Source organism: Pristiophorus japonicus, chromosome 15, assembly GCF_044704955.1.
Source record: "Pristiophorus japonicus isolate sPriJap1 chromosome 15, sPriJap1.hap1, whole genome shotgun sequence".
Taxonomy (NCBI): Eukaryota; Metazoa; Chordata; class Chondrichthyes; family Pristiophoridae; genus Pristiophorus; species Pristiophorus japonicus.
The window spans coordinates 148,802,139-148,818,215 of NC_091991.1; the positions used below are offsets into that span (position 1 = coordinate 148,802,139).

General features: G+C 47.9%; 1 protein-coding gene across 5 annotated transcripts in view; it reads left to right on the top strand.

The window, feature by feature from the left end:
* The window catches only part of LOC139281118 (acyl-coenzyme A synthetase ACSM3, mitochondrial-like), a 152,610-nt gene that overhangs the window by 39,916 nt on the left and 96,617 nt on the right, over window positions 1–16,077 (top strand). For all 5 annotated transcript variants that reach the window (XR_011596821.1, XR_011596823.1, XR_011596822.1 and 2 more), the window contains 2 exons: window positions 4,332–4,475; window positions 7,346–7,502. Coding sequence is in view for 1 of the 5 variants with exons in the window: in XM_070901083.1 (XP_070757184.1) it covers window positions 4,332–4,475; window positions 7,346–7,502 (301 nt within the window). In the remaining 4 variants the exon portion in view is untranslated. The remainder of the gene's footprint in view (window positions 1–4,331; window positions 4,476–7,345; window positions 7,503–16,077) is intronic.

Consider the following 16,077-nt stretch of genomic DNA (forward strand, 5'->3'; position numbering starts at 1 on the left):
CGGAGCAGGCTCGAGGGGCCGGATGGCCTACTCCTGTTCCTATTTCTTATGTTCTTATGAGGTGCTTATCAATTACCCAGACAAGCTAACAAATTGATTATTTACAGTCTTTGGACAAAACAACTTTTATTAGCCTAAACCATCTTTCATCTAGATGCCTTTTTTTAATGTATGAGATTACACTTTGGCCTGAATTTTCATGCTGTAATGTGTGCAGGATAAGAGGCGGGTTGGAAGTAAAATTTACAAAAAATGGGAGCGGGTCAGAAACGTGCCGTCATCCCACCACCTCGCTTCTTTAACTCGAGCGTGTTTGTCAGAGAGGCGCATTTACCAACGCAGCACAGACCCAAACAGCAGCGGCGGGCAACCTAATTTGCCTCATTATTACCTTGTTGTCAGACCCTTAACTGTGCTTTTAACCAGACCTTTTAAATTTCACTGCATGATCATGGGAATCACGTAGCTCGGGAACCACATCTGTCAAGCTGAGGCGGAAGTTCAGTGGCCATTGATCGAGACCATTACTACAAAGCATGGAAAGCTTATTAAATACTGCCATATGACAGCTGCTTACTTGCCAAAGGGAGAGGCTCTTGCTGAGTGCATTTTGGGCACAGATTTAGGTGTCTACAGTTTGCAAGTCTTTTCTGAAAATTCAGAAGCCACCCTCACCTCATTGCTACTACCTATCACACCATTAACAGATTGGTCCTCTGATCTCTATTTGACCTGCCATCTTTTACATCAGCATGGGTAACATTTATACTGTCTTACCCTGGTCCTCAGAATTGGACCAGGATGAGCCCTAATACCAGCAGCAGCAGGCACATGAGCAGCAACAGGACCAACAACCTTCTTCTCATCCACCTGATGCTCCACAGGACAGAGGGCATCAGTGCAGGGTTGCACCATGCTGGAGGCGATACACACAACACAGGGTATACAGGCAGAGGATGAGCTCCCCCAACATGACTGAGCAGCAGTTCAAAAGAAGGCTCAAGCTATTGCATCAGGTCGTCGCAGATATTTACAGCTTACTGGAACTAGACCTACAGGCAAGAGGACCGGGTGGACACACCTTACCTGTGGCTGTCAAAGTCACCAGCACCCTCAATTTCTTCACCTCAGGTTCCTTGCAGGGATCTGCAGCAGACATTTGCGGGATCTCACAGTCGGCCACCCAAAGATGCATCATACATGTCACCAATGCCCTCTTTGACAAGTCAGCCAATTATATCAACTTTGCCACTGATAAAACCAGTGTTACTGAGCAGGCATTGGCCTTTGCCACTCTGGCTGGTTCCCACGGGTGCAGGGTGTCATTGACTGCACACATGTGGCCATGAAGGCACCCCATCATCATCCAGGAGTGTTTGTGAACTGCAAGGGCTTCCACTCCCTCAATGTGGAGCTCGTCTGCAACCATAAAAAGATGATTATGCATGTGCGAGCTGTCATGACTCTTTCATGCTGCGCCACTCCATCCTCCTTCAGCTCTTCGCACCACCAAATACATTTACCGGCAGGCAGCTTGGAGACATGGCTCATGATAGCCTTGAGGAGGATACGTACTGAGGCTGAGGAGAGATATAATGAAAGCCACATGTCCACCAGATGTGTCATAAAGCAAACAATAGGTATGCTGAAGATGTGCTTCAGATACCTTGACAGGTCTGGAGGAACCCTTCAGTACGCACCAGCCAGGGTCTTCAGAATCTTCATTATCTGCTGCGCACTGCACAACATAGTGCAGCAACGAGGATTAGCACTGTATGAGGAGCAAGGTGCAGAGCACACAACCTCTTCGGAGGAGGATGAGCATCAGCTGGAAGACGAAGAGCGGGAGGTACCTGAGGTCCAGATGCCACCAACAGCCGAGCACAGTGCTGCCCAGGAGGCCAGGGATGACCTCATCATGGCCAGATTTACTTAACTTCATGCATTAGACCCATATGGCTGCCACATGCTGTGCTAGGTCCCTCCGCCAACAACACCATAAAGCATCCCTACAATAAGCAAGCCATTCCTTTCACACTGTTGCTGGAGGTAATGTATGTCTCACCATTCACTCCAACTCACTAAGCCACTTCCAAAGTAACAGACAAAATTGGGCATGCCCGAAAAGTGGTGAAAATATGTGGTATAACAGTAACAGAACCTTAACAAAAACACACTTTTAAACACCCATGTGTATCTACTTCTGTGTCATTTTTTTGCTTACGCATGCTTCTGAGGTACAACCACTATAGCTTCAGCAAAGGTAGAGGCAGCCTGCTCACTTCCATGCTGTTACTGCGTAGACACTTTTGGCGGACGTCCTCTGGGATTTGGAATCTCTTGATGGCCCCTCCAATGTCTGCTTCTCCTGCAACTGTGCAGGGCCAGACTTGGCCATCGCAATCCGAAGAGGCATCTGGGGCTCTGACAGGAGGAGGCAATGGGGTATAAGTGTGAGCACTTTGAGAGGAATCCCCACTTCCATGTCCCCTCTCACCATCATCCCTCTCAGGGGCCACTCGCACTTTCCTGCGTGCACAGAACTGGAGTGCACCTTGCTACACACCAGTGGGGCCTTGAAAACCCAAATCTACGTTGATATCCTTCCTAGAGCCGAGCTCTATGAGCCTCTTCCATCTGTTCTCAATATGCTCATGTGAGTGGCACATTAGCTGCTCCATGCATGTGGCGATCCCTTTCTTTCCATGGAAGAGCCTACAGTCGCCATCATCTGCGACACAGTGATGATCATGTTAGAGATGGACTCCTCCATTCCCTGCACGTTTGCAGACATTGCGGTTGCAAAACCTGTCAAAGCCTTTAGCACTTCTTCCTGAACCTCCAGGATCACCCTCTTTCTTGATGGCCCCCGAGGCTGAGAGTCTGCATGCAGCTGAGCAGAGCTGGGAGTGTCCAATGCCCTCCGGCTAGAAGTCTCCACTGCGTTTCCTGTCTCCACCATCTGCTCTTGCTCACTTGTGACTTGTGAGACACCAGGTGGCAACAGTACTCTATCTCAGCCATGAACTCATTGAATGGCGGTGCAGGCTAGAAGGGCCGAATGGCCTACTCCTGCACCTATTTTCTATGTTTCTATGTTTCTAACCCACCAAGGTGTGCGTATCTGCGCTGGGTGTGCTTAGGTCTGGTGAGGGTTCACCCTCAGAGGCTAGAGACTCCTCTGAGGAGTTGTCTTCCTGTTCCGCCTGGACAGTGAGGGCGCTTCTGATTGACCTGTGGGAGAGTAAAGAGATGATTTAGAAATGTAATATCAAGAATGGGTAACAATACCATTATGCACATGATGAACATTCACTGGCTGCTGACACCAGTCCTCATATGAGTGATTGCTGTATCCCATGCGGCTGTATGAGATGTAATTCTGTCACCAGGTTGCTGAGATGACCCTCTCCGTCTACCAGCGCCAGCTACTCTGCAACTCCCGAGACCTCCAGGGCGACCTCCTCTGCTGGAGTCAATATGGCAAATGATGGAGGGCCACCTCTCCCTCTTATTGTGGGCATTCTTCTCCTGCAAGGAGGGAAATAAGAGATGGCAGGAGTGTAATGAATGTGTGGGTTACAATATTAGTGGGTGACTATGAGGGAGTATGGTGCCAATGCCAAAGTGCCAATGCAAAGTAGCCTCCTTGTGTGTTGTCAGTTGGTATGATTGCATTAGGAGGAAGGTGAGGGATGAGGGGAATGTGAGTATGTAGATAGAGAGGGATGGGTGGATGTGCAAGGTATGTTGACCTGCTGTTGACCTGCTCTGCAATTTGCAGCCAGGCTCTTTTAGTCCCCTGGGGAGGTCTCTTGCGCCCATCAGAAGGGAAGAGAACATCCTTGCGTGCTCTGACACCCTCCACAAGAATATGTAGGGAGTCATCTGGGGACCTGAGTGCAGTCTTCTGTCTCTGCGAAGCCATCTATGCCAGGCTCAACAATAACCAGATGATGATATGTACTGCCTACACACTCCTAGATGAACCTTCAAATGCAGTGTGGCCAAGGCTGCTTTAAATATCCTGGCTGGAAATCATCATCATCATCGATGACATCATCAGACCTGCACCATTTGACAGGGCCAGGTAACGTGCAGGCCTACCTTAATATGCGCCATTAAGGGAAAGTCGCTCTGGGGAGCAAAATGTAAAGAACAACGGGGTTCCAAGCTACCATGCTAACCCCTCGCACCCAAGCCGCTCTGGTAATGAAAATTCCAGCCTTTGCTTTAAAAACAATTAAAAGTAACTGTTTTTCCAAATCTTTTTTTTAAACTTGAAAAATATGGTTAAAAAACTGACAAGGGTCTTAATTCTATCTCCTAAGAAATGCATCACCTGACCACAACTGTGCAAATACCAAGAGTTTGGACCCAATGGCCATTTTCTTTACCAGCGGAACCACAGGACTTCCAAAAATGGCCCTACACACCCACTGCAGCTTTGGAATAGGCCTTACAGTGAATGGAAGGTCAGAGAACCAATTCATATATAGTATATATGATAACTTGGCAATGTAAAATCTGGAACTCGGGAGCTATTCCGTTAACAACAAAATATGTTGTAGAGTTCTATTAAATTTTAAGCCTAAATTATTAATGATAAATCTTTTTGTTGTGACAAATAATGGGTTCACTATTTATTTTTCTTAATGCGGTATTTATTGTCTCCCTGGACTACATGCCACCACACAGAGACAACCTGCTCACAGGCCACTGCTAGTGACATTCTATAACTATCTACAAAGCAGCGAGCCTGAAAATCTGCCAGATGGTAACTTTGCAACTTGTGTTTTTAACAGATTGGATCCCAAGTCCCAAACATACAATTGAGGAGTTAGGGGGCTAGAAACAGTCAGTGGGGGAGAAATTGGTACTCATTGTGCCCGTTTTCTGGGCAGAAAAGGGGGAATGCTCCTCCCGGCTCCCTGGCATTCTTGCGGGCTGCTGCTAACCTGCACTATTCCCCCTCCTACACCTTCTCCCACTGCTGGTGAAGCAGATGCCCCACGGTGCTCATCTTAAACCCGCCTCTGGAGGCGTGATGGCGACTGCAGCTCGCTGGTAATATTGAATTGAGTCCCAAGGCCCAATTTCAGCAAGTCTCAGGCGTCCAGCATGTGGAATCTTGTAAGCATGTGAAACATGTAATGAAATCGCACTGCTCATTCTGCGCCCGAAAATGGGCCTAAATGAATTTTTAGCACAATGCATTTAATTTATGAGCACTGCACCTAATGCCCAAATTTATATGGGAAAATTGGAGTGGGAGAGGTAATCCTGTATTCTCTGTGTATTTGATATTGGCTATTTGCATTGCATATATGTACAAAGCATTGATGATCCAAAAATTTGAATGTAGATCACTATATGGGCAGACAAGTCACAGAACAAATATATAATTGTGAATTGGAAAGCTGAGATTGCATGTGTTCTGTGTCCGTTTGCATGCAACGGAATAAAGGATTTCCAGGTTTTGAATGCTAGGAGGTTATATGTGTTCAGTCAAATTTAAAACATGCTCTGTTAGAGCACACATTTTCTTTGATGCCTAGTTTTACTTCTGCATCACAGGCTTGTTCCCTAATTTGTTAGTATGTGTAAGCTTACGATTAATACATCCTTTTTGAAATCAATCACTTCAGCATGAATCCTGCTGCAATTTTACTCTCGCAAAATTGCCTTCCATTTTCCCACCCTTCCTCCCCACCAGTTATGCTGGGGTGCAGCTCCATAGCCAGCATCAGTACTTCGGTATCCTTGGGTGTTTTCGAAGCACCCCCCACTTTACAATAGTTCTAATGCTGGGAATGATTACTGTACTGAACAGATGAATGAGTCAGGGACGAATACCTTGGTCTCAAAACGGCAATGCTTTTATTAAAGTTAAAACACACAACTGCACCCAGTAAAATCACACACACCCTGGTATGTAAAACAAACAAATGCAGTACAATACACAGTCTGGTCCATCTAAACAGGCCCTTAACATGAAGTATCCACATCTAAAACACCCCTGCTCGGATTCAAAATTGCACCACTAAATCTGTCCAACAGAAATGTGCGTACGCTTATGATCCTTGCAAAAACCTCCCCACTAAAACCTCTAAAGCTTAGTTTAGACAAACGACATCCTTTCACACTATGCGGTGGTCTTAAAGATCCGTGGGTTGGGATAAATGCTCACCAATTACCCCTCTGGCTTACTCGCTGCTTCTCCCGATGAGGCGTATCTTCTGGGTCCGTACCAAACTGTGGTATTCAAGTCCAGTCTCAAGATCAGCCTCCCAGTCGAAGTAGCAAGGCTCTCTTGGCTCGTAGATGGTGGTTTCTTCTCTCCGTTCCAGATGGAGTGCTCGGTCCTTGTGCGTTGCAAGCAGGCCTAAAAGAGGGGAGAGAGAGAGATGGCTTCCAACTACCATTCTCTTATACCTGCAAGACTGCTTAAAGTCCAACTGTCTTTCCCGCCTGAGGCTGTCCCACTGAAAAGCAAGTCACATCTCCAGTCTGTCTCTTTGTTACTGGGGCTGTCCCTTGATGGGTGGCTCTGATGAGTCTGTGGTCAAAATAGCTTTCCTTTGTCTTTCGATGGCCTGAAACACCGGCCACTTTACTTAATGTCTCACTGATGGGTTCCCATTCCATGATAAAAGGCGCCCACTTAACTATGATATCCCCGCCCCCCCCGCCAGCTGATGGGTAGTCAAGTTAAAACATGCTTGGACTTGCCCAGCTTAGCTCTTCTGCTGTACAGTGAATGTGTCCCAGCAAAGTTCAAAACTTATGTCCAAAAGTTTACGCCGATGTTTTCGCCAAATCTTACAGTACCCAAGTAACTTTTCTTCTTGTGAGATCTTAGACAGTGACTGCTGGTGAGCTATTTGATTGTGGAATTCATCACAGTCAAACGTGACCCTGTCCTCACCTGGCATCCACATGCATATATTTCAGCAGAAGTCAAGGATATTAATAAGGAGTGGAAACCTTATATTATTTTTCATTGTTTTTTTTATTTTCTCCTCTTTCTCGTCACCCACCCGTGCAGTGACAACAAAGTCACTTATGTTGGCCTCACCACTGGTCATCAGCTAACTTATCAAGATCAGAAATTGAACCTGAAATCTTCCTGGTCATTATGGCTCAGTGCCACACCGCATTTAATCATTGTGCCTTTTGGGTATTAAGCTCCCTATGTTTCAATTGATATGAATTTTATTATCATAGGGATCTCATTTTGCCTGGATCCAATGGAAGTCAATTATAGCATTAGCTAGGTTTTCAAAAATATGTTTGGTTATAATCCAGTGTGCAGAAGGTTGATCATGGTAATGCCCTCTACTAGGTACTGGTTGGATCTCACTCCCTCAGATGTGATGTGGAATACCTCAGACACTGGCTGGGCTAAGTCTGCATGGAGCAGCATCTTCTCGCCATGGATTCAAGGATCCTGTGTTTTTATCCATCAGATGCAACGGTTTGAACCCAAAGTTGCATTGGAAGTAAGCAAATAATCGCTGTGTTTTTTTTATAAAACATAATTATAAGTATATTGTTGACTTCAGATGTACAAATACCTTACCTGTGGAATGATTCCCATACGCAAAGCACTTTCTATTCACTTCCATTGTATGACATTCCTAATCAAAGCACAACTTAATTACAAACTCCTGCTTCCAGTATATATGTTTTCCAATTAGTTATTCCAATCGATCCATTGCAAATTGTAGCCAGACGCAAAAACATGTTTTGAAAGTCCAATTGCCTCTGTGTAAAATATGTATGTTTGGTTCTTTTTACTTTCACTGAATTTCTAATCAATTATTAAGTGGCTGAGGTACATATGTGTTTCTAACACAGATGAGGCTGTACACAGGGAGGTTAAAGTAACAGTAACCTCAGTCTTGAATAAGACACTGCAGAGTGCGGAACAGGCCTTAGGGGCCAGCTTATATACAGTGCTCCCAAGGGATGCTGGATCCCTTGGGACTTCAGCGGATGAGCTCCCTGGTGGTGGAACATGGGAGTGCAAGCTTTACAGATACACAACATCACTGCCCCCCAAAGTCAAAGTGAAAATGATTTACAAGGTGAGGCGGTCGGGAGCCTTTCTTTCCCTGGTGGACCGCCTCGGTACAAATATCTGTTCTGGTGTGTTTGCTGTGCCCTCACTGGGCTGGCGTGTTGTTGGCCCTGCAGGGCTGCTAGATGAGCCTAGCCTTGCTGGGCTGTTGGGCGTGATGAGTTCGATTTCCTGGTCCGGCGTGGTGTCGTTGATCCATTGGATGTGTGTTGTGGGCTCGAAAAAGGTGGTGTCTGCTGTGGGTTGTTCAGGGCAATCTGTGAATCGCAATCTCGTTTGGTCCAGGTGCTTTCTGCAAATTTGTCCATTGTCTACTTTGACTACAAACACCCTATTCCCTTCTTTAACTATCACTGTGCCCGCGATCCACTTGGGGACCATGTACATAGTTTAGCACATACACAGGGTCATTCAGATCAATTTCCCGTGACACAGTGGCGCCACCACCGTTTACATTTTGTTGCTGCCGCCTGCTCTCTACCTGATCATGCAGGTTGGAGTGAATCAGCGAGAGTCTGGTTTTAAGTGTCTTTTTCATGAGTAGCTCAGCCGGGGGCACTCCTGTGAGCGAGTGGGGTCTTGTGCCGTAGCTGAGCAGTACTTGGGACAGGCGGGTTTGGAGTGAGCCTTCTGTGACTCGTTTAAGGCTCTGTTTGATGGTTTGTACTGCCCGCTCTGCCTGCCCATTGGAGGCTGGTTTAAACGGGGCCGAGATGACATGTTTGATCCCATTGCGGGTCATGAATTCTTTAAATTCGGCACCGGTGAAACATGGCCCGTTGTCACTGACCAGTATGTCAGGCAGGCCGTGGGTGGCAAACATGGCTCTCAGGCTTTCAATGGTGGTGGTGGCGGTGCTTCCCGACATTATTTCACATTCAATCCATTTGAAAAAACATCCACCACCACCAGGAACATTTTACCGAGAAACAGGCCCGCATAGTTGACATGGATCTTCGACCATAGTCTGGAGGGCCAGGACCACAAACTTAGTGGTGCCTCTCTGGGCGCATTGCTCAACTGAGCACATACGCTGCAATGCCGTACACAGGACTCTAAGTCAGAGTCGATACCGGGCCACCACATGTGGGATCTAGCTATCGCTTTATCATTACTATACCCGGGTGTGTGCTGTGGAGATCCGAGATGAACGTCTCCCTGCCCTTTTTGGGTAGCACTATGCGGTTACCCCACAACAGGCAGTCTGCCTGAATGGACAACTCGTCCTTTCGCCGCTGGAATGGCTTAATTGGCTCTTGCATTTCAACAGGGATGCTGGCCCAGCTCCCATGCAGTACACAGTTTTTTACTAGGGACAGCAGAGGATCTTGGCTGGTCCAAGTCCTAATCTGGCGGGCCGTGACAGGTGATTTATCATTTTCAAACGCTTCCATGACCATCAACAAGTCTGCGGGCTGCACCACTATCAACAAGTTTGCAGGCTGCGCCATTTCCACCCCCGTGGTGGGCAATGGTAGCCGACTGAAAGCATCCGCACAGTTCTTGGTGCCTGGCCTGTGGCGGATGGTATAGTTATACGCTGATAGCGCAAGTGCCCACCTTTGTATGCGGGCTGAGGCATTAGTATTTATCCCCTTGTTTTCAGCGAACAGGGATGTGAGGGGCTTGTGATTGGTTTCCAGCTCAAATTTGAGGCCAAACAGGTATTGATGCATTTTCTTTACCCCGAACACACACGCTAATGCCTCTTTCTCAATCATGCTGTCGGCCCTCTCGGCCTTAGACAAGCTCCTGGAAGCATTGGCGACAGGTTGCAACTTCCCCGCAACGTTAACTTGTTGTAATACACACCCGACTCCGTACGACGATGCGTCATATGCAAGCACAAGTCTTTTACACGGGTTATACAATACAAGCAACTTGTTGGAGCATAAAATGTTTCTGGCTTTCTCAAAAGCAATTATTTGGTTTTTTTCCCCATATCCAGTTCTCACCTTTGCGCAATAACACATGTAAGGGTTCTAAAAGGGTACTTAACCCCGGTAGGAAGTTACCAAAATAGTTGAGGAGTCCCAGGAATGACCGCAGCTCCGTGACATTCTGTGGCTTGGGCGCGTTCCTGATAGCCTCTGTCTTGGCGTCTGTGGGCCGAATGCCATCCGCCGCGATCTTTCTCCCCAAAATCTCCACTTCTGTTGCCATGAAGACGCAGTTCGACTTCTTCAGCACCAGCCCTGCACGATCCAGTTGCTGGAGGACCTCCTCCAGGTTTTGTAGGTGCTCAACGGTGTCCCGACCCGTGACCAATATGTCGCCCTGAAAGACCACCATGTGTGGTACCGACTTGAGTAGGCTTTCTGGAAGATCGCTGCAGCCGACCAAATTCCAAACGTGCATCTGTTGTAGATGAACAGTCCCTTGTGCGTGTTGATGCAGGTGAGGCCCTTCGAAGACTCCTCCAGCTCCTGCGTCATGAAGGCCGAAGTCAGGTCGAGCTTGGTGAACGTCTTGCCTCCTGCCAGCGTCGCAAATAGGTCATCTGCCTTAGGTAGCGGGTATTGGTCCTGTAGTGAGAAACCATCAATAGTTACTTTATAAGCGCCGCAAATCCTGACCGTGCCATCACTTTTGAGTACTGCAACAATTGGGCTGGCCCACTCGCTGAATTCCACCGGGGAGATGATGCCCTCGCGTTGCAGCCTGTCCAGCTCGATTTCCAATCTCTCCCTCATCATGTGAGGTACCGCTCGCGCCTTATGGTGAATGGGTCGTGCCTCTGGGACCAAGTGGATCCGCACCTTTGCCCCGGAAAAGTTTCCAATGCCTGGCTCAAAAAGGGAAGGAAATTTGTTAAGAATCTGGGTACGTGAGGCCTCATCGACATGTGACAACAGTCGGATGTCATCCCAGTTCCAGCGGATTTTGCCCAGCCAGCTCCTTCCAAGCAGTGTGAGGCCATCGCCCGGGACAATCCAGAGTGGCAGTTCGTGCACCGTGCCCTCGTAGGTGACCTTGACCATGGCGCTACCCAGGACAGTGATAAGCTCTTTCGTGTACGTTCTCAGTTTCGTATGGATGGGGCTCAGGGCTGGTCTAAATGCCTTGTTGCACCACAGTCTCTCAAACATCTTTTTACTCATGATGGATTGGCTAGCGCCAGTGTCCAGTTCCATGGCTACGGGTAAGCCATTCAATTATACATTCAGCATTATAGGTGGACATTTCGTCGAAAATGTGTGCACCCATTATACTTCAGTATCTGCCTCCTCTCTGAGGCTCGAAATTGCTTTGATCCACCATGGACCGATCTTCCTCTGCCACGTGGTGGTCAGCAGGTTTTGCAGAGCTTGCAGCTCGTTTGCAAGCCCGTTGGAGGTGCCCCATTGTTCCACAGCTCTTGCCAACATACCCTTTGAAGTGACATGAATAGGCTGAATGGAAGCCTCCACAACGCTAACAAGGTGTGAATTGCCTTGCATTCATCCTTTGTTGGGGACTCTTGAGTCATCTGGGTCACCTGAGGCCTGCTGGCAGTTGCAGATTTCTGGTTTCTGCCCTGTACATTTCTGCTCGCAAACACAGTTCCAGTTAATTTATGAACATTACTAGCACTTGTGTGCTGAGAGATTTGTTTGGTGTTATCACTGGTGGACATAAACGCCTGTGCTATCGCAATGGCCCTACTGAGGGTCGGTGTCTCTACAGTCAAAAGTTTTCATAAGATGGTCTTGTGGCCAATGCCCAGTACAAAAAAGTCTCTGAGCATTTTCTCCAGGTAGCCATCAAACTCACATTGTCCTGCAAGTTGCCTTAGCTCGGCAACGCAGCTCGCCACTTCCTGACCTTCAGATCGTTGGCACATGTAGAACCGATACCTTGCCATCAGCACGCTCTCCCTCGGGCTAAGATGTTCCCGAACCAGTGTACACAGCTCCTCATACAACTTATCTGTGGGTTTCACCGGAACCAGAAAATTCTTCATGAGGCTGTAGGTCGGTGCCCTGCAGACTGTGAGGAGGACCGCTCTCCTTTTTGCAGCGCTTCCTTCTCCGTCCAGCTCGTTAGCTACAAAGTACTGGTCTAGCCAACATAGGCTTCCCAGTCCTCACCCTCCGAGAACTTCTCCAGGATGCCCACAGTTTGCTGCATCTTTGCGTTGGATTCATATTCTCGTCACCATTTATTGTGTTCCTAACACAGATGAGGCTGTACACAGGGAGGTTAAAGTAACAGTGGCCTCAGTCTTCAATAACATAGAAACATAGAAACATAGAAAATAGGTGCAGGAGTAGGCCATTCGGCCCTTCTAGCCTGCACCGCCATTCAATGAGTTCATGGCTGAACATTCAACTTCAGTACCCCATTCCTGCTTTCTCGCCATACCCCTTGATCCCCCTAGCAGTAAGGACCTCATCTAACTCCTTTTTGAATATATTTAGTGAATTGGCCTCAACAACTTTCTGTGGTAGAGAATTCCACAGGTTCACCACTCTCTGGGTGAAGAAGTTCCTCCGCATCTCGGTCCTAAATGGCTTACTCCTTATCCTTAGACTGTGACCTCTGGTTCTGGACTTCCCCAACATTGGGAACATTCTTCCTGCATCTAACCTGTCTAACCCCGTCAGAATTTTATATGTTTCTATGAGGTCCCCTCTCATTCTTCTGAACTCCAGTGAATACAAGCCCAGTTGATCCAGTCTTTCTTGATAGGTCAGTCCCGCCATCCCGGGAATCAGTCTGGTGAACCTTCGCTGCACTCCCTCAATAGCAAGAATGTCCTTCCTCAGGTTAGGAGACCAAAACTGTACACAATACTCCAGGTGTGGCCTCACCAATGCCCTGTACAACTGTAGCAACACCTCCCTGCCCCTGTACTCAAATCCCCTTGCTATGAAGGCCAACATGCCATTTGCTTTCTTAACCGCCTGCTGCACCTGCATGCCAACCTTCAATGACTGATGTACCATGACACCCAGGTCTCTTTGCACCTCCCCTTTTCCTAATCTGTCACCATTCAGATAATAGTCTGTCTCTCTGTTTTTACCACCAAAGTGGATAACCTCACATTTATCCACATTATACTTCATCTGCCATGCATTTGCCCACTCACCTAACCTATCCAAGTCGCTCTGCAGCCTCACAGCATCCTCCTCGCAGCTCACACTGCCACCCAACTTAGTGTCATCCGCAAATTTGGAGATACTACATTTAATCCCCTCATCTAAATCATTAATGTACAGTGTAAACAGCTGGGGCCCCAGCACAGAACCTTGCGGTACCCCACTAGTCACTGCCTGCCATTCTGAAAAGTCCCCATTTACTCCTACTCTTTGCTTCCTGTCTGACAACCAGTTCTCAATCCATGTCAGTACACTACCCCCAATCCCATGTGCTCTAACTTTGCACATCAATCTCTTGTGTGGGACCTTGTCGAACGCCTTCTGAAAGTCCAAATATACCACATCAACTGGTTCTCCCTTATCCACTCTACTGGAAACATCCTCAAAAAATTCCAGAAGATTTGTCAAGCATGATTTCCCTTTCACAAATCCATGCTGACTTGGACCTATCATGTCACCTCTTTCCAAATGCACTGCTATGACATCCTTAATAATTGATTCCATCATTTTACCCACTACCGATGTCAGGCTGACCGGTCTATAATTCCCTGTTTTCTCTCTCCCTCCTTTTTTAAAAAGTGGGGTTACATTGGCTACCCTCCACTCCATAGGAACTGATCCAGAGTCAATGGAATGTTGGAAAATGACTGTCAACGCATCCACTATTTCCAAGGCCACCTCCTTAAGTACTCTGGGATGCAGTCCATCAGGCCCTCTAGAGACACTCTAGAGTGAGGAACAGGCCTTAGGGGCCGGCTTATATACAGTGCTCCCAAGGGATGCTGGATCCCTTGGGACTTCAGGGGATGAACTCCCTGGTGGCAAAACATGGGAGTGCATGCATTACAGAGACACAACAGTACAAATATACACACATTGGTGCTTTTTATTCTGCTTTTCATTGTGAATGCTGGTCTTCATGACCACAATTACTTTATGTCCCTAACAAATCCTACCAATACCTATCGCCTCTTCGGGGGTAGGCTATGATAGAATAATTATATTTTGGGAATCATTTTCACTTTGGGTGTAAAACTGGCGGTTACGGATTGACCACCAGAGTGTATTACTGGCGGAAAATCCACAACCGTACAGTTTTCCATCGATGGCCAAAGGGAAAGTTACCCTTGTGCACTCTGGATGCAGTGTACTTGATGGGCCACATTTTGTTTTCTCACTCAAGACTATGATGTCGTTATAACACTCTGCCTCACTATCTCCTCTCTTTTTTTCTGATCTGGAGAATTTCTCTCTTCATTGTTACTTTTCTTGTCTCTATTCTATCAACACGACTGTGGTCACTGCTCCAGAGAACCTCTGTCTTATTTCTCATAAATTGGAAATTGGGCTCAGGCGGGAGCCTCATTAAATATGTGTTAATTGGGGTCCTCTGATGTCCATAGTGTGGTGTCCCTGTACCTTACTACAAATTCACACGAGGCATGTACTGCAGACACAGTCACTACGTGACCTTAACCTTTATTCCCAGGACCAAGGAGTGCTGACCGTGGGTGGGACCTCCCCTTTTACAGTTGGAAACCCAGGTGAGGAGTGTCTCCCATAAGTTCACCCCCTGTAGTCAGGGTGTGCATTTCTAGGGTATAAGTACAGTGTACAGGAGTTGCATGAAGGTTAGTTACATGAAGATTACCGTTGCATGATGGTTACATACATGACATCACCTCCCCCCTTACATCTTTTTGTGTCAAAGATTAAGTCTTTCAGGTGGTCGACGCTCTCTTGTGGAGCACCGCAGTTGTGGCTCTGGTGGCTGAGCCTTGGCATGCATCTCTGTCACTTGAGGTGATTCCGGCCTGTCCGGGCTGGCCGCAGGGACTGTGCATGCTGTGAACTGTCCTTGTTGCTCGTCCACTGGCAGTGGTGTGGGTGGCATCTCATGCTCTTCTTTAGGTTCCACCGTGTCTATGCTGAACCTTTTCTTTACTTGATCCAAGTGTTTGTGGCATATCTGCCCATTGTTTAGTCTGACCACTATGACCCTATTCCCTTCTTTGCCAATTACTGTGCCCTCAAGCCACTTGGGTCCCAAAGCATGGTTAAGAACAAATACCGGGTCATCCATTTCTATACACCTCCCCCTTGAGTTTCGATCATGGAACTCGGTTTGGGACTGGCGCTTACCCTCAACAATGTCTGCCAGGGCTGGGTGAATGAGGGACAGCCGCGTTTTGAGCTTGCATTTCATGAGTTTTTCCGCTAGCGGGACTCCCGTGAGCGAGTGCGGGCGGGACCTGTAGGCCAGCAGGAGGCGCGATAGGCGGTACTGAAGGGAGGGTCCTTGGATGCGTAGCATGCCCTGTTTTATGACTTGGACCGCACGTTCCGCCTGGCCATTGGCAGCCGGCTTGAACGGCGCTGTCCGGACGTGTTTGATACCATTGCCCAACATAAACTGGAATTCATGGCTGGTGAAACACGGGCCATTGTCACTGACCAGGATGTCCGGCAAGCCGTGGGTCGCGAAAACCGTATGCAGACTCTCCACGGTGATGGATGTCGTGCACAAGTTTAATATGATGCACTCGATCCATTTCGAGTATGCATCGACAACGATCAGGACCATTTTCCCCATGAGCGGGCCCACATAGTCTACGTGAATACGTGACCATGGCCTGGTGGGCCAGGGCCACGGGCTGAGTGGGGCCTCCCTGGGGGCATTGCCCAGCTGCACACATGTCGTGCACCTGCGAACCCAGTGTTCCAGATCTGAGTCAATCGCCGGCCACCATACATGTGATCAGGCAATGGCCTTCATTAATACGATGCCAGGGTGCTCGCTGTGGAGTTCCCTGATGAACGCTTCCCTTCCTTTCTGGGGCATGACTACCCAGCTGCCCCATAGCAGGCAGTCGGCTTGGATGGAGAGCTCATCCATCCGTCTCTGAAACAGTC